At 36.3% G+C, this 19160-nt stretch overlaps 1 protein-coding gene across 2 annotated transcripts; it reads left to right on the top strand.

Moving 5' to 3' along the window:
* The first annotated feature begins 10212 nt into the window (after positions 1-10212).
* TIC (time for coffee) lies at positions 10213-16868 on the top strand. 2 transcript variants are annotated; one of them, XM_047324796.2, is made up of 12 exons: positions 10213-10673; positions 10794-11210; positions 11310-11449; positions 11544-11811; positions 11895-12282; positions 12408-12468; positions 12557-12628; positions 12703-12982; positions 13100-13166; positions 13262-13331; positions 13419-13784; positions 13884-16868. In XM_047324796.2, exons 1-12 carry the CDS (start codon positions 10580-10582, stop codon positions 16212-16214), a joined length of 4554 nt encoding a protein of 1517 aa, XP_047180752.1. In that variant the 5' UTR covers positions 10213-10579; the 3' UTR covers positions 16215-16868. The 2 variants fall into 2 exon arrangements, with proteins under 2 accessions (XP_047180752.1, XP_047180754.1); XM_047324798.2 differs by having other exon boundaries at positions 10215-10673; positions 13265-13331.
* The last annotated feature ends 2292 nt before the right edge of the window (positions 16869-19160 follow it).

Genomic DNA, 19160 nt, shown 5'->3' with positions numbered 1-19160 from the left:
TTCTGTTAACTAGATAATTGATAAATGTTTTGTGATTAATATGTCAAATAAAACCAAGAACATATAAAACATGTAGAAAATAGAGAAATATAGAGACCATATTTGTAAAACATTTATTATTATATTCTAAACTGAATTTTAATATAATGAAATTATTTTTTATATGGTTTGACATCATAAAAATATCATAAGTATGGTCATGACATATTATTATGATTACTGTTAACATAGACTCATATATATATATATATATATATATATATATATATATATATATATATATATTATATAAATAAGTGAAAAAAAAAACTCACATATAATAGATCATAAAAAAAATTAGAAAAAACATGTTAAAATTTAATTTATACGAGAAAAACTAATCGATCTAAATTGAAAAATTCGTCACAATGATAAATTTTATAATATTAACTATTCAATCAGACAAGTATAGAAAAAATTAGCTCTTAAAGAAAAGTTAAACAACTTTGTAGAAATAGTTTTTACAAAAATAATTAGTTTTAATTATGAAACTCTTTGTAAAAAAAACTATTTATAGTAAAGTTCATTTAATATTAAAATAATTTAGTTTTACTATTTTTAAATTATTATCACTTTTAAACTATCATATTTTAGGTTTTTACAAATAAGTCATAAGTAAAAGATTGTAAAATTATTTTTAATAAATAAGATCTTAAAATAATATATTTGACATTTTTTCATATATTATTCAATTATTTATTTTTATTTAATTTCTAATTTAATCTCAAAGTTAAATTATTAAAAATCATTACATATACAATAATGAATTGTCACTTAAATAATGATCTTTTAATTCTTTTGTCTATTTTTTTTATCTTAATTCACTTACGACGAATAGACCAACTAAATTATCTAAAATATAAAAATGATATTCTTACTAAAAATGTGAAACATTTCTATACGAACGCTTGAAGGATAAGAAACCTTTGCGTCTAATTACGAACTTCTTGAAAATAAGGTAAAAAAAACAGTTATAAAGACTACATAATACTTACATTACTAAAAAAAACATTAATAAAGAGATAATATAAGTGATCTCATAAATCTTACAAACATTCTTTTATATATATCTTTAGCCTCTGAATATAAGATAAATGTCAATAAAACAATAGAAAATATAATAAAAATTAATAAATTCGCCTTTCATTTATAACTATAAACTTATAAAATATTGCAATATAAACATATCAATATCCGGGTCAATCTATGTACATTAACAATACATAAAAATATTTTATATTTTTTTATCTAAAGTAAAACTTTAATTTTGATTGAACAATTTATCACTCTTACTTACACATTTAATTTAAATTTTATACATGGATTACCCACTAAAAAAATTCCATCGTTGATTTTAGTGTAAATGTTTTTCGAATAAAGAATTACAAATTGGTGATTTCAGTGAGGAACGGACACATTTAAGGTGCGTGTTTCAGTCTGGTGGCTGATTGTGAAGATTTTATTGGTGGGTCAGTTGTAAATGCCTCCATACACTATTTTTTAAATTTTGAAAATTTTCTCGATCTTTGTTATGAGTTATTTCCATTTAAATTATTCAATAATAATATATTTTTTCTAAATATTAAAGATAAAATGTAAGGAGTGCAGTCGGCCGTCCAAAATTTACATTAAAATTATAAAACGGAAGAATTAAATAAAGGTTGGGATGAAAAAGGTGAATATTTGTTTATAAACTGCAAAATATGTACTTGTAGCAGACACATCCTTAAGGATTGATGCTGACTAGGATTTGGGCTGCCACATGCACTCTTCTTATTGGTTACTTTGGATACCTACACCTCTTCACCAACCCCACTTATCTCACGTGTTGGTATAAACCTGTATGTATTAAACTATATTTACTGTATAATAAATGTTTACACGCTTTTTATTTCGGATTTCAACAATAATCAAGGTTATCATGTATGCTTTTTTATGAGCTTAATTATAAACAAAAAACATACTTGGAACGGAAAAAAAATTGACATCAAGAACACTATAGAATCGTACAAAGAAATACTTTTGGGATATGTTTGGTTAGTGAGAAATCATGGCAAAGGAGTAGAAAAAATAAATTAAAATACAAAAATATAAATATTATTCATATAAAATTAGTGAACATAAAAAAAAGTGAAACCTTTTTTTCTCTCATAAATATGCATGATAATTAAGTAAAGTTTCATTATGAAGTGAATTGTGTTATTATTATACAATTAAAAAATAAAACTTTAATAATGATGGAGAAAATAATTATTATCTATAATAATATAAACGTGATGTCAATTATATTATAGATATTAATTAAAAATCCTAATTTATGTTCAAAAAAAATATTTGTGTTGGTTAATGTTAACTAAAAACTAATTTCAATATAGGTTATGAAATAATTTAGTTGTCCTCCATAAAAACAACTTCATTGACATTAAATATAAATAATCTAAAAAATACTGTGTTTGGAATTAATTGAATAACATTGCTTACATGATACAATTTTGTAATTAATGTTATATGATAAATATCACTATTTATATTAATAGATGAATAACTCTCGTGTGACAACAAAAAGGTAAAATTGACAATAATTTAAACTAAGTCAGTTTATGATTTTCTAATATATCGAACAAAACTAAAAGAACAAAAATACAGACAAATACAAAATGACTTGGCAATCTCAATTTAAGCCAATATGAGTAAAAGGTATAAAAACAATTAATATGAAAAATAAAAAATATCATACGTTCTTTAATTCTTATCTTTTTGACAATCAAAATTTTATAAAAAAATAGTTTTTAACTTATTATCTATATAATATGATTTACCTTTTAGAATTTCAAATTGTTTATAAAAATAAATTACAGTTATACATTTCCATCCAATATGCATATTTGATGCCGTGTTTTATCATGACCTTTTTAAATGCCTTTGAATTATATCTTTACCAAAGTTTCATCTTTAACCATGTTTCTTTTTCTATATGGTTGATCTGAATTTGTTTGTTCAAATATTTTAGATATATATAATAAAATGAAAACATTGTTCGACTTTTATAGAAATTAGATATTAATGTTCTTTTATAGATCATAAACAGATTAAACATTTACTTAATGTAATAACACATTACTATATAAGCAAATGTAAGTACAAAAATACATTGTATAAATAATTATATTGGCGAATATTTGTATCTCATTGAAATATTAAATAAAATAAATAAAGAAAAATAACGATATATATTACATAATATGAACATATCTCTTACAAATAGATAATAATATAGCTTAGAAAAATGTCAAACTTCTCATGCGAATGTTATATATATATATATATATATATTTGAATAATTTTTCATTCTAAAAAAAAAAAAAAAACCCAAACCCATATTTATCTTCCTCATTCCTTTCAATCATTTCTTTTTCATCTCTCCACTAGTAAAAAATGTGGTATCTAACGCGCCGTATACGCTCCAGTTACGCAAAACCCGAAGAATAAAAGGCTATATATCTCGGTTACATCTTGACTCGAGGTAGAATGATGATATTGGCTCGGTTAGAAGAAGACCCGAGACCTATAGTTTTGCTTTTTGTCTGACAGCTTTTTAAAAAGACCCTATTGCCTCGGGTTCCCAAACGACCGCTGCCTATACACTCGTTTCATTTTTTCATTTGCACAACCCAACAACTTCTTCTTTCTCGTGCTCTCCCTTCTTCCCCTCTGTGCTCTCCTATTCTTCCCCTCTGTGCTCTCCCATTCTTCCCCTTTGTGCTCTCTCATTCTTCCCCTCTCTCGCTGCTGTAGCGTCCGCCACTACCTCCGCATTGCTACCTCCACCATTCTTCCCCTTTGTATCTTCATCTTCATCCACCGCTCCAGATCCGCTGCTCTTGATCCACCGCTCCAGATGTCAAGCCGCTCCAGATTCGCTCCAGATTTGCTCCACAACGTCACCGCCGTTGTCTCCCCGCTGCGTCCACAACGTCACCGCCGTTGCCTCTCCGCTGCGTCCACAACGTCACCGTCGCTGCCTTCTCGCTGCATCCACAACGTCACCGTCGCTGCCTCCCCACTACGTCCACAACATCACCGTTGCTGCCTCCCCGCTGCGTCTAGTACGTCACCGCCGCTGCCTCCTCGATGCTGCTTTGCCTTCGCGTGGTGAAGACAGTGTTGCCGCCGCATTGCCGCCATCGTCGCGTGGTCTTCTTGGGTTCTTGCTGCACTGCCATGCCGCGTTGTCTCTGTTGCCGCCATGTCGCGTTGTCCTGGGTTTTTGGATCTTGTTCTTGGTCTTCTTTTTGGATCCAAAGACATTGGAAACATCATTTTCAAATAAAACCCTCCACTGTCAATCTTGTTCTTGGTTTTGTTCTTAATCTAGAGACATTTTTGTTGTTCAATTTTTCAATAATGGGGACTCTTTAATGGACTCTTCGAAACGGTGGAGAGTGTAGCAGGGGATTAATCAAAAAAACCAAAACCTTATTGCATCGGTTACAATGACTCGAGACGTAATCATATCCCTTTACGGCTCGGTTCATAACCGAGGCATAAAACCTACCCCTTTTTACCTCGTCCGTATATGTCTCGGTCGTAGAACCAGTGCTTATAAGCAATAATAACCGGTGTCATTTCCTCTTACTACACTAGTGCTCACAACAACAATTTTCTCTGTTCATAACTCTCTTTAATAATTTGTTCCGGTTAAATCATTTAGTACGATGTGCATGAGCTTCATTTTTTTCTTTGGTTTGATGTTGGTTATATGGAGAAAGATGAAAAGTATATTCTATTTTTTGGATAATGACTTACCCCTTCCGAAATCCTCTTTTCACATAAAGGTTTTTCTTTTTTGGAAAAATATTTTTGCACAACTTAAGAGTCAAAATATCAAATCTCTTTAAAGATAAACTACTAATTCTAAAATTTAAAAACGAAATTTAATAACAATGCGAAGGAAAAAGATATAACACAACCATCCAATAAAAATCAACATCATCAATTATTTTGTTATTAAAGTGGAAAATAAATGAACAAATAGAACAAGAGTAACAAATTGTGGGTTGTTGTGTATGGATGTGAGAGAGTATGGAGATGAGAGAAAAATAAATTGGATAAGTAAGAAATGTGGATTAAGGTTAGGCGAGTGTTTTTGATTTTTTTTTTCAGTCTGGGCTACTGTAAGAATGAAAGAATTTCTTATTTTATTATTATTTTTTTGAAGTTTTGAGAATAAAAATTATTCAAATACCCTTCACTTTAAAACTTAGAATCCATAATATATCATAATATATGAGAATATTTTTGTCTATTAAAACCCAATACACGTTGCTAAAATATACCAACTAAAAAAACATACACGCAAACTTATATATATATATTTTAATAATTTTCATAGAAACCCCCCAAACCCTTACTCACCTCTCTGATTCCTCTCAACCCTTTCTCTTTCATCTTTCTCACTTCAATCTTTTCTCTGTCATCCCTACTGTAGCCCAATTGAAAAAAATCATAAACACTTGTCGTTAAACAATCTTAAAAAAAATGATTTTATAATGAGTTTTGATCTTATAATTTTTGTCTTATATAATTTTATCCAATTTTCACAGGCATAAACGAATTGGTAATTGACCTGGAAAAAATTAGAAATACTTGTTGTTAAACGATTTCTTACAAAAAATGATTTTATAATGAGTTTTTATTTTATAATTTTTGTCTTATCTAATTTTCACAAGCATAATGACATCAAAGAAATTGGTAATTGACCTGGAAAAAATCAGAAACACTCGTTGTTAAACAATTTCTTACAAAAAATGACTTTATAATGAGTTTTCATTTTATAATTTTTGTCGTATATAATTTTATCTAATTTTCACAAGCATAATGACATTCGAAAGAATTGGTAATTGGCCTGGAGGGTTTTTTTAGAGATGATGATTCAACATATGCAGATGATGAAATTAGAGAGATTAGTGAAGATGGTGAAATTGAAAAGATCTTGAATGAACTTTTGTCTGAAGGTGAAAACGTCAATGACTCAATTCTTTACAAAGGCAAATGGTTTAAAGGCAAATGTTTCTGATTTTTTTCAATTGGGGTTACAGTAGATATGAGAGAGAAAATGTTGGAGTGAGAGAGATGAAAGAGAAATGATTGAGAGGAATGAGAGAGGTGAGTAAGGGTTTTAGTTTTTTTTTTTTTTTTTAAGGAAAAACAGGCGCGTTACAATTAAAACCATATTAATGATGATTTTAATTTTGGACGGAGCTATATTTATGTGTGAACTCATTTGTCTCTCTGAACGTTATAAACTAATTAATTCATTGTGTAAAATAATTAATTATGTAACTATTAATATTATTAGTAATATAAGATTAGGATTAAATTATGTAAAAAATATATTCAATTTCACATAATCATAATTTTTTAAATAGAGTTGATAAATATTAATTTTTTTTAGCAAATAAAAAATTATAACAAGTATCACAAATTTTATTGTAATAATTATTTTTTTTTATTAAATATGTATATGCATGTGCGATGCTAGGTCTTAGTAAAGTATTTGCTATAAATGAATTCAAAGATAAATTTAATCAAAGGATCAGGTCATGTGAGCATATAATTATTAATTGATGTTTATGAAAATATAATTGTTAATTAATTCTTTTAAAAGTAACTGCTATTTTAAAATGTTTTGTATAAAACTGTTACGTATTTTTTTTTACATTATATGTGTGGTTTCACTGGTAACAACGGATATTTCTTATTATTCTCATTGATTTTTTCTTATAGTATAATATAAATATTTAAAAAATGCATACACATGTTACACTAATATTAGATAAATAAAATCAAGTAAAATATATAATTACAATGGAGATGTGGTTTAGAATTATATGGATATCTAATCCAATATGAATTTATATTTTAATGTTTACAAATTTGTAGATATATTTTTCTTTTTGCTGTGATATTTCTGTTAAAATATTTAACAATAAACTTTACAAATCATAGTCCATTAAAATCACATATATTATGTTGTAGGGTTAAACCTACACGTATTTTATTTATTTAAAAAAAATTCTCAACAAAAAAGTGACTTAACATGAACTCGCAATTTGAATAATTCCACGTAATTAACTTGCAGTTCAAAAAACTCATCCTTTTGATAAACTAAACGGTGTTATATATAAATTTTAAAATATTAAAATTGAATTATACTTAAATCAAATGGGATCTGAATCTAACCCAACTTCTGATGCTCATATGCTACGCTATTATCACTTCTATGATTATCATATTATAATTATCACCGATACTGAAAACCTCAACTATACAGTAAAGGTAAAATTATTCGGACAATATCAACAATGAAATGCTGATTAGATATTTTTATTTGTAGTTTTGTCCATTTTAATCTTTAATGGCTTTTATTTGTTGTTTAGTATTTTTTTTTAATAAATTAATTGCTACATGTAAATTTAATTTAAATTTTGAAGTATTTTAATTTTATTTATCTATCATTTTAATAGTTATTATTACATTTTATATAAGCAAAATCTATCACCACAATCTTCCCACGTTTATATAAAGCAAAATAGTACATGGTAAGGAGGTATATAGTTAAGGTTTTTTTTTTCTCATAAAATATGTTAATGTGAAACAGGGTAACCCTACTATCTGGTAAGAAATAAACAAGAATGAAATGTCGTAACCCTAATTATCGATATCACTAAACAATACGAGAAGTCTTAATTTTTTAATAAATATTTTAGAATCTAGAAATATTACAAATTAACTTTTTATAAACAAGAGCATGGACATACTTATAATATTTATATAATACTTCATGGGTTTCTTACTATTTTTTCATCGTATCCCATACTTGATTTCATATTTTTTGTTTCTATAAGAATCATAGAAAAGAATCCGTGCAAGAATTCCATTCTTCATTTCAGATAGATAAATTATGGGAACCGATATATTTAATTTTTTTAATATAACGAAAGGGGCAATTCCACAAGAAAATAAATTGCGGGCTTCAAAGTATTTACTGATAGCGGCATGGCTTTTGTGAAATCCTTTTCGACTGGCAAGGAACACAAGATAAGTGTAAAAACACACTCTAATCCAAAGATTGAGGTTAGGGCAAATCGGAGAATTGTGAAAACACGGACTCAGAAGAAGTGGTGTATGGATTAAATATTTTTAAATATGTAAATTAATAATTAATTGAAAAAGTAAGTGACTTATTAAATTGGAGTAATAAAGATGAATATAAATAGTAATAATAAGATTAGAAAAGGAAAGGGGAAGGGAGAAACGAAGAGAGAAGAGTGACGCTGCTGTGACGGCTAGGGTTTTCTTTATAGTGTCTACGGCATAAACGAAGCCACGTTGGCTATCTGAGGTAGCACTTCCGGTGAACACATGGCAGAACTATGGGATTTGACGACAGTGAGAGAGAGAGTATGAAAGCACCCGCAAAACGACAACGTGTGAAGTGGGTCCATTCTGACGTGGCACGCTTAATTGAAAATATAATATTTTATAATGAAAAGGTCGGATACCTCCACTGACTTGTGGCTTATAAAATTAAATCTGGTTTTATTATTTAACATTTTCCTTTGTAACACTTTCTCCGCATTCCACGCTGATATTAGACCTGTTTTTTAAGACCTGAAATAAAAATTAGTATTGCCTTTTGGAGTTAAAAGCAGAGAAGCAGAGTCTCCCCCGGTGACGCTATCTTTTCCTTCATTTGTTTGTTCACAATCAAGATAGATATTTACTTCATCAAAACCGGAACCAAGTGTAACCAATACCAACATCCAAGCCTACCAACGACCCTCCTCACAACCTCCACATGTTGCATAATTTCTCTGCCACGTTCCTCCAACCAAATCCTTTTATTCAATTTCATTTTAAATTATTCTTACCGATAAACTTCCCTCAAATATAGCTTTAATTTCATCTCGATCAATTTTTGTTTTTTAACAAGAGAACGTGTACATATTATTTTAAGGAATTCATTCAATTGCACGGACTTAATCTTGACGAGCGCGTGCATCAAAACAAAAACCATGTTTGGTTTTGCTGTCTCCATCTCTTCTCTGTTTTATTTAATTACTAAACACATTTGGTTTTTAATTAATTTTTTATTTAGTTTTTAACTGCGGTGTAATTTTCAACAACTAGATACTACTATTAGATAAGTTTCATAATATTTGTGAATTGTTTAATTGTGGGACCCATGTACATGTCATGAAGCTACCACATCTCGCGAACGTGACAATTAGGCCAAAGGAGAGAAAATAATTTCTAGATCGGCAGCTATTGGTGGGCCCACGCTCCTTGGAAGTTCCGTGACCGTGACTCTGAGTTACTCTCGCTTCGGCGCTCATCCAAACCGTCCAATCAGAGACCTTCGACGGTGGAGATTGGGTTTGACGATGGACGCGCCCGAACCTCTTGGTTTAGGTGCCATGTCGGACTCGCTGGTTCGTTGGAATCTGCTTGTTTTTTCATTGAATACCTAGTGCCACGTCGGACCCATCCAACGATGGAAAAATCATGTGGTGCTGATAACCCAGATCGGCCCGTAGAACACAAATGTTTTTTTGGTTTTTATTTATTTCAACGTGGGCCCTCTAGTGTAGTCTATTCTCAAATTACAAATATAAATATAAAATATATATACAATCAATTAAAAAATTAGAGAAACTGGAAAGGGTAATAATGGAAGCAAATCAAAGAATTTGACCGGTGGAAACGATATTTTCTGCGGTCACCTAGATTCCTTGTGATGGTGGTGTCTCATGTTTGCTTTTACCAAAGTCATGGCAACCGGTTATATCAGGTGACCATTGGAGGTTTTTTTTCTAAAAAAATAATTCTCTGTTAATAACGGCAAAATAAAATTCAAAGTATGAGACATTAATTTGTTGCATTAATTGAATAATTAAACAAAAAGATATTATACCAAATTGGCAGTGAGTAAAGATGGGAAAGTTAGAGAGAGAAATGGACAGGTGGAGGTGATGCGCTGAAAAGGTTAAAAGGTGTAATGCATGAGTGGTGAGATGGACGGTTGAGGTGGTGCCATGATGTCATGAGGAAAGGGGATCCGTTGGATTGGTGGAGAAATGAAAGGTGGGGATTGTAACAGGTGACGCGGTGGAGAATCGTGACCGTCCAGGAGTCTTTGGAGTGGGTTTGGCAGAGAGTGAAATAGCGGAAAGAGATGAGATTGGAGCACAAGAAGGGAAAGAAAGAGTGGTGCAGCCTCAGCAGCTAGAGGAAGAGAAGAAGAAGGGAAAACAAAGAGATAAGCAAAGCATAACATAGCAGTCCCCCCCTAAGATCTCTCTGATAATTTTGATAACAGGAAAAGAGGATCTTTTGTGGAGAGAATCAAATTTGAGGGTTGAAAATATCAAATATCAAATTTCTCTCTCCGTGTCTGCGAATTTGGGGTGCAGGTGATTATGGTTGTTGATGAGAGGGTGTAGCTGATTCGGCGGAAAGAGAGGATTTTTGTTGTGGAATGGACAGGATTAGAGAAGCCAGAAGAAGCACTATGGCCGCTAATGGTTTAACCAGAAGAAGGCACAGAACTAACAGTCTCAGAGACTCACCAGGTTCGCAATTCTCTCTCAGATCTCAATAGCCTTCCTACCCTTCCCTCGCTTCCTCTTCCTTGATTCTAACCATGTTTCGCTGTTCGCTTTTCTTTTCTATTTTTTTTTTGTTTTGTGCAGAGGAAGATGGAACGATGGAGCTGCAAGAGCCATCGAGGTTGCGAGATCGAGGAGGGACTGGGAAAAAGGATCGAGATCGCGAGAGGGACAGGGACAGGGACAGGGAGAGGGAGAGAGATCGATTGGGTCGCAGCAAGAAGAGAAGAGGAGATAGGTTGATGCATAGCAGCAGAGAAGATGGCGTAGAAGACACTTCGGAAGAGAGTATCAACGACGAAGACGACGATGACGACGAGGATGGCGGCGGCGGCAGTGGTAGCGCCTCAGTCAGAATGCTTCCGCTCAACCCCTCCTCGCTCTCCAACCACCATCGGAAGAGCTTCCCTCCGGCGAAAGTTTTTAGACCAACGCCGCCGTCGACGTGGAAGGCCGCCGATGAGATGATCGGAGTCTCCGTCCCCCGGAAAGCACGCTCCGGTAAAAACCGCAAAACCACCTCAATTCACAAACGCTCACTGAATTCGCCGCGTTCCGATGCGCTCATCTTTCTTCTTGTTTTTCTGTTTCTGTTCGCAGCGTCTACGAAGAGGTCGCACGAATGCTGGGCTTCGAGCGGCAGCGGAATCGTGGCGGAGCAAAATCACCGACAGCCGTCGACCTCCCCTGTGAGGGCGGCCTCGCCTTCGTCATCTAACGCCTCGGTTAGAAAGAAGATAGTGAGTTTCGGTATCCGGGTGTGAGAATCTCACTGTGGTGTGATGTGTTGGTATTGATGTAAGTGTGCTAACAGTGTTGTTTTGATGAGTGTAGAAGCAGAATGGAGGAGCCAAGTTTCGACCACCCAAAACGACGACCTCGAAGCCGTCTTCTTCGGCGCAGGAAGAGATCGAAATAGAGATCGCGGAAGTGTTGTACGGCATGATGAGACAACCTCAGGGACCGTCGAAACAAGAAATCATCGCCAACGAATCCTCTAAGTTTGATTCCCGAGAACCCAATAAATCTTCCACCGATGCAAAGTCACCGATCTCCAACCCCCAAAATTCGAGCTCTTCTGCCACGCCCATGTCTGCTGTTGGTGCGACTTTCTCTCGGCAATTTTTTTTTTTTTTTTGCTTTTTTGGTTTCGTATTGACAGTCCTTTCGGATTTAACTCTGCAGCTCCGAAGAGAAAACGACCGCGACCGGTGAAGCACGAGGATGAGAATCCGTCGAGCTTGAGCGTCCGTAGCAGTCCCATTTCGTCAACGATGAAGGCCGAGAGCGATCAGCCCTCAAAGATTGAAACCTTTTCTTCTAATTTAGATAAGAACGTTGGGTCGGTTACAGAGGCGATCAATCTGGTGAATTCTCAAACGGTTCAGGCTTCGTCGGAGCCGGTGAAGCCAGAGAGCAACGCTTCGTTGGAGTCTAAGCAGGCGACGGAGGAAGCGGAGAAGCAGAAAGACGTGGGGTCGAGTGAGGTGGTGGTGCCTCAGTCGCCCAAGAAGGAATCTCCTATACGACAAGTAGCAGATGATGACCGTGAAGATGTGAAAGCGACTAAAGCGTGAGCAGCATCGACTTTTATTACTCTTTCTTTTTCGTTTTTTTCTTTAATCATTCAGCCTTTTGTGTTGAGTTCGCGCTGAATGTGAATCCTGATCTTTCTTTATTGATTTTTTGGTTCTTCAGGAATCCATCTATATCCGAGAGTGAAAATCACTGGGAGGAGAAGTTCCCGATAGATCTGATGGTGCTTATCGTTTTCTTCCTAATCTGTCTCTGATATTCCCCGTATTTTTATGATTGATTTTCATCGGTGGGATATTTTTTTTTTCCAGGCACCACCTCCTCCCTTGAGGTCTTCCCCGGAAAGGGATGTGGAGAATAATTTGGTGGTTGACGCAGAAAAGGTAAGTGGGCCATGTATTAGCTATGGAATCTTTTCGTATAAGAATCAGTACTTAAGGAGTTTGGGTTTGTTCAGGAAGCGAAGCCTGTGGTGAAGGAGGACGAAAAAGCACTGAGAATGAACAAGGAAGAAGCAATGGCTATTGAAATGGAGAGAGTGAAAGCAAAGGCCGAAGAAAATGATTCTCAGAAAGCGGGTCTTGTGCAGAAAGAAAGAGGAATTGACTTGCAGCTTGATTTGGAGAAAGCTGATAGGGGGGATCCTATTGGTAATGTTGGTAGCATGGTTAACAAGAAGCAGCAACATCAGAACGTTCAGAGGCAGCAGCAGCAGCAAACAAATTCAGAGAAAAATGGTACTTTCAATTTTGAAGCTAACAATGCCTGTTCTTCTTCTGGCTTTCTTCACTTCCCTCTTTTGTTCTTGTTTTTTTGGGTGCCTTACTTGGTTTCTCTCTTCTCTCTATTTCCAGTTCAACCCAATTCTCTACCTCTACCGTTGTCTGTTCCCAGCTGGCCTGGCGGGCTTCCTCCCATGGGGTACGGCGAGAGATCAATTATTGTGTTTACTGTTGTTTCAGATATTTGTACTGTTGTGGAAATTTGATGTGATCCTCTTCCCATCTCATTATTAGCAGATATATGACCCCTCTGCAAGGAGTTGTATCCATGGATGGGACTACCGTGACATCTGCAGCTATACCTGTATGTGTTTTTTTGTTCCTTCTTAAAAAACTCTTTATCAAACGATGTGAATTGAACTCTTAATAATAATTTGTCTTAAATTTGCAGCCTCCTCATCTTCTTTTTAATCAGCCTCGGCCGAAAAGGTGTGCAACCCACTGCTACATTGCTCGGAATATATTGTATCACCAGCAAATTGCGAGGATGAATCCATTCTGGCCAGCAGCAGCAGGTTCTGCATCGCTGTATGGCGCCAAGCCTAGCAATCTTAATGTTGTGCCCCCCACAGAGTTGCACGGCAATGTGTCCGGCAGGGCTGCAAACTCTTCTCAGGACAAAGGACACGGTGTTTCCATGTTTTCAGGACATATGGGGAAGGATAAAGCCTCTCAACCTGCCAACGTGGATAATTCATCAAGAAAGCAAATTTTGCTACAGCAAGCTCTACCCCCAGGCGCACCTAGTAATATCTTGGTATGATTTCTGTCTTCAAAAACTGTAAACCCTTTTTGTCTCCCCCCTTCTGTCTTGTAAATTTTTTAATTTTTTTTTGTGCTTTGTCGCAAATTTCAGCATGGCCCTACTTTCATATTCCCACTGAATCAGCAGCAAGCGGCGGCCGCCGCATCTGTTAGGCCTGGTTCTGTGAAATCATTGCCAGTTTCAAGCAATGGAACACCATCCAGTGTCTCCAATTCGGCCCCTCCAAATGCTTCTGGCACAGGTGCTGCTGCTGCGGCTGCCCCAACAATGAGTTTCAGCTATCCAAATATGCCTGGCAATGAAACTCCGTACCTGGCCATTTTGCAGAATAATGCTTACTCATTTCCTATTCCAGCACATGTTGGTGGTCCACCTGGGTACCGTGCGACTCCCCATGCCCAGGCCTTTCCATTCTTCAATGGCTCATTCTATCCTTCTCAAATGATACATCCTTCACAGATTCAGCAGCAGCAAATTCCTGCTCAGTCACAGCAGAACCAACAGGTCCATCAAAATACAAGTATGTCTAGTGGATCCTCCTCTTCTCAGAAGCAGCATGCCCAAAATCAGCAACAGAAGCCTAATAATATTGCTACTGGATCCAATGGGGTTGGAAGCTTGCAAGGCTTTCCTGTCTCCAAAAACCCTCCATCACAGCCACTACAATTGCAACAGCAACCTCAGCAGAGGCCGAATCATCACACTTCTCATCCAGCTCGCCAAATTGAGTATGAGATGGGTGGTGAAGACAGTCCATCCACTGCTGACAGTCGTCTTACTCGTGCTACCATGAACATTTATGGGCCAAATTTTGCATTGCCTATGCAGACACCGAACTTTGCTTTGATGACACCTACCTCAATAAGTGGTGCAGGTTCCAATGGTGGTCACACTGAGACAAAGCAAGCCCAGCAACACCCTGGTCAAAAGGCTGGAGGTGAAACAGCTCCTGCGTTTGCCATGTCATTTGCACCCATTAACGGAGCTTCAGCCCCCCCTGGTCTTGACCTCTCATCTATCGCACAAAATCATTCAATCATGCAGAGCAATCATAATTATCATATAATGGCAGCTGCACAAGCTGCCAGTGCCCAGTTGAAGAAAAATTATCATACCGCGGAGGAAGGGAAAAATGTTAATACTTCTAATAATATAGACGAAGAGAGAAAAGCAATGTCCGGGAAAATTCCAGCAACAATGGGGCAATCCATCGCATTCGGTAGGCCTGACGTAACTGATCCTTCACTAACGTCAATATCCGGTGGCAACAATGTCGTTGATACCTCTGGTCGTAACCTCAACATCGGTTCTGCTTCTTCCCGGGCTTCTGCTTCTGTTATGCCTGCTGCGATAAGCACAAATGCAGCCACTACTCCGCAACAGATGCAGCGAAATCAAATGATTCAGCAGCATCAGAAGCAGAACCAATTTGCAGCTGCTGCTGCAGCCACTTCTCGCACCAAGACCCCATCAAGCAATGGCAATGTGTACTCGGATAACCTCCCTTCTACATCTTCAATGGCAACCAAGTTTCCTAATGCTGTATCGGCGTTTCCTCAGAGCAGCAGCGCCGTGGGTCATTCCGCTCAGTGGAAGAACAATGTAAGGGCAACAACCACTTCGCAGTCACCTCCATCCATGGCTTCAACTGCACCAGCGTCGTCAGTCAAAAATCTTCCACAGCAGCAGGCTCGTTCCCAGCAACCTCATACCCAAATATCTTTTGCAACAAATCCCAAATCATCCACAGCACAAGTGCAACCTGCAAGTTCCACCCAGTCCCCATCTCCCCCAGTCATGGTTGGTTCACCAACCACTTCTTCAATGTCCAAAAACACTGGTAGCCCAAGGACAACTTCTGCTTCAACAGCCAGCAATAAGATAAGCCAAAGTTCTTCCTTGTCCTCCCAGCAAGCCAAGAACACTCCCGTGCCTGCTCGAAAATCGTCACCTGTTGGTGGCAGGAATGTGCCGTCAATACTCAATGTCCCTCAGCTAACTCCCTCTTCCAGCACTGGGAGTAAATCCCAATTGCCACAGCAACAAAAGCAGCAGCAGCAGCAGATATCAAAGCAAGTATTGCCACAGGCCCAACTTTACTTCTCAAATCCTTACGTGCATTCACAATCCAACAGCTCCACTTCCACCACCACCGTTCCAAGTAATTATTATCTTCCACGGCGTGGCCCTGAGCAGATGCAGCGATCAGGTTCTTCCGGAAATTCCCCTGCCGCAAACAATGTGAAAGGCAGCAGTGCCTTGCCTACGCAGGGGCTTTTGCATCCCGCGCAGTTTGCTGCAATGCAACCCTCTGGGAACCACCCTCAGTTCGTTCCTACTGGCTTTTCTTATGCTCATGTTCATTCTGTGCCCCCGGTTCAAGTGAAGCCAGCGGAGCAGAAACAACCTGCGGGTGAGTAGAGAATGAAATATATATCCTTTGGTTGCTCACCCCCGTGCTTGCGGGGATCAAAGAAGAAAAGTAGCTCGAGTGGAATCATGTGAATTGGCATATGATTTTGAATTGAAAGAAGGGGTCGTGTCCATGGTGGGGGAAAGTGTTATGCTGATGCAGCTTTGAGCAGATGTGGAAGGAGCTGGCTGGAGTTTGGTGACGGCCAACGAAGATAGAGAATGAATTGGATTCGTAAAAATTTTGGATGGCGAAATCGACCAGACCATTGATGTGCCCGAATTGTGTTTAGTAATTTGTTTGTGCCCTTGTGTTTATAATCTGACAAGGTTGATGGTGAAGTCTAATCAAAATTCGATTGGTTTTTTAAAAGAATGTGGTTGATATGGTGGGGGAAAAAGATGGAGGAAAGGAAGGGAAAGATCCACCTTTTCTTCTTTTGGGGATGTAATGGAGTTTACTTACATGTTCTTTCTCCTCTCTTTTTTTATTTTTAATTTTTAATTTTTTTTTATATTTGTCTACTAGGGCTACTAGAGCAGCAAACATCTTTTTGACAAAGTGTATGGGGAAGGATGAATATGTACGTGGGTGGCTGATCATATATTATAGTAACCCTCAATTTATTGTTTAATTTATAGATGAAAAGATGATTTCCCTGATTCCTGCATCGGTTATGTTTTTGACCGAGAGTTGTAGTGAAAGATTGAGTGGGCGGCGACAGAGATTAGGAGTGAGTGTGAAAAGCACTAGCAAGGAGAGTGAAATTGAATGGGGAAGACTAGGAAGGATGGTTTGTTGGTTGGTTGGTTGGTTGATTGGCGCAAGGATGGCGTGGTCCTGATCATGTGGTAATGTGGTAAAGATAGGCACAAAGTTCCACCGAGTTAGACAATTTCTTCTGCTTTCCTCAGCTGAGATGTGTGGTCTTTACTGTCAACATCGCACACGTGGCTGACGGATTTATAGCAGATGTCTAACTATTCTCTCGGTATTATCATATCATATCTATATTTTTATCATTTTCATATAATATAATTTATGATTATAAAATGAGATTAAATGTTGGTGGTAGTAGTAGTAGTACTTGGTAGTAGTAGGGTAGGCTCTTTTTCCTTCCACGTAATAAGAGCAAATTGCTTTCCATGTTTGCCCTCCATGACATCCAGGTCCCCACTCCAGCAATCACACCGCTTACGCCCTTTATAACCAACACATTATTGCGGGTCCTCACTTCCCACCTGTCACAATGTCAATACCCTTCTACACGTGTTTCCATTCTCTTTATCCTAATCACATTTTAATACCCTCAACAATTGCAAAACATTTACTTAGGTACAGACTGACGTGGATTTCTTTTTAAATATCCCTTTTCCATCGCCATAAAGGGAATGGATCTACTTCTTCTTCCCTGTACTGAAATGGCAGAAAACAACTTTTAATTTTAAAAAATAATAATAGAAAAAGGTGGAGTGGGTAAATATTAGATAATGATAATAATATTATAGGAATGGAGAGTGAAAGGTTTATCGAGTGATTCATTTATTCGCTTATCTGTTTGTATTTTGAGGGGCCAAAGATAAAAGCATAGAGATCTTGAGTTGGTTCCCTCTTGATAAACCGAAAAAGACAATATTTTGTGTCCTTTTCCGTTTGAGAGGGACCCATGAAAGGAATCAATTAATGGAATAAGCAAAGTCCCCATGCCATGCCCCTCTCTCCATTACCAATTTGTGAACACTGAAAGATAAGCCTCAATCTCACCACACCTATAATCAACTATGACTTATCGCACCTTCCTGTCCCCACTCCAAACACTCTTTTCCTTTCTATTTTTTAATCATTATTTATGTTAGTTGAGCATCATACATACATACATACATACCCAGTATATATATAACTCATCACACTCAACCTACAATTCAACTTTTCCCTTCCCTCACATTTTCAAACTCCCTCCTTCTTCTCGTTTCACACCTATTTTCCCTTTTCAAAATACTTACCATTTCTCTCTGTACACACACATCTTTATAACAACTCAGTTGGCTACTCGCTACATAACCATCCATAACTTTTCTTAATTAATCTTCATAAATATGTCACTTCCAATAGCTTCAGCCTTTCTACAAGTTCAACATAAATTAATTTCTATATATCTAGTGGTTTCATCTCTATCTCACTAGGAGGAGCCTTGCAGAATTTTCAAAACAACTTTCACATGTTCAATTTTCTACATTATTAGGAACCTTCGTTGAAAAAAAAAGTACACACCATTCACTACTTCATTAATTCTGTAACGTGTAACATCGGATAGGGGTAAAACATGGAAACATTACCAGACAATGAATAATGACTTGCATTTCATTGCAAGGTTATTGGTTTTGGAACTTGTGATGCATCCATCCATCATCTCAGTTACTTGCATTACATCACAAAGCTATTTCGCTTCCCCATTTTTGATTGATGAGTTACAGAGGATAAAAAAGTTGAATTCAGTTTACTGTATCACATTATTAATTCCCAACTTTCCTTTTCATTATTAACCTTGGACGAGAGTTATAGGTTTGAAAAGGAGGAAAAAAAATGAGTAGTACTGTGTAGAAATGGTATCCACTAACTATTTTTGGTTGTAGGAGTACGTATTTTTTATGTGATGTAAGGTGTTTGTCTCCATTTGTTACATATCCATGGTGAGTCATTGAATGCATGATTAGTGAGGGGGAAGAATAGACGTATGGTGAAGAAAAAGTAATCGCAATGAAAAGGAAGAGTACTGTTGTATTTCTCTTTTCCCTATTGATTGAAGCTAAAGGAGAAAATAAATGTATATAGAATGAGTGTGAAAAGAAGGAGATTGCAGATATTAAATGGATGAAGAAAGGTGAGGGTAAGATGTGTGTGGGGTAGCCCACAGCATAAATAATAAAGATGCGAGGCCTAATTGGAAGGTCCAT

Source organism: Vigna umbellata, chromosome 8, assembly GCF_029865625.1.
Source record: "Vigna umbellata cultivar VRB3 chromosome 8, Vumbellata_1.0, whole genome shotgun sequence".
Taxonomy (NCBI): Eukaryota; Viridiplantae; Streptophyta; class Magnoliopsida; order Fabales; family Fabaceae; genus Vigna; species Vigna umbellata.
This window is presented reverse-complemented; position numbering and strand designations above follow the sequence as displayed.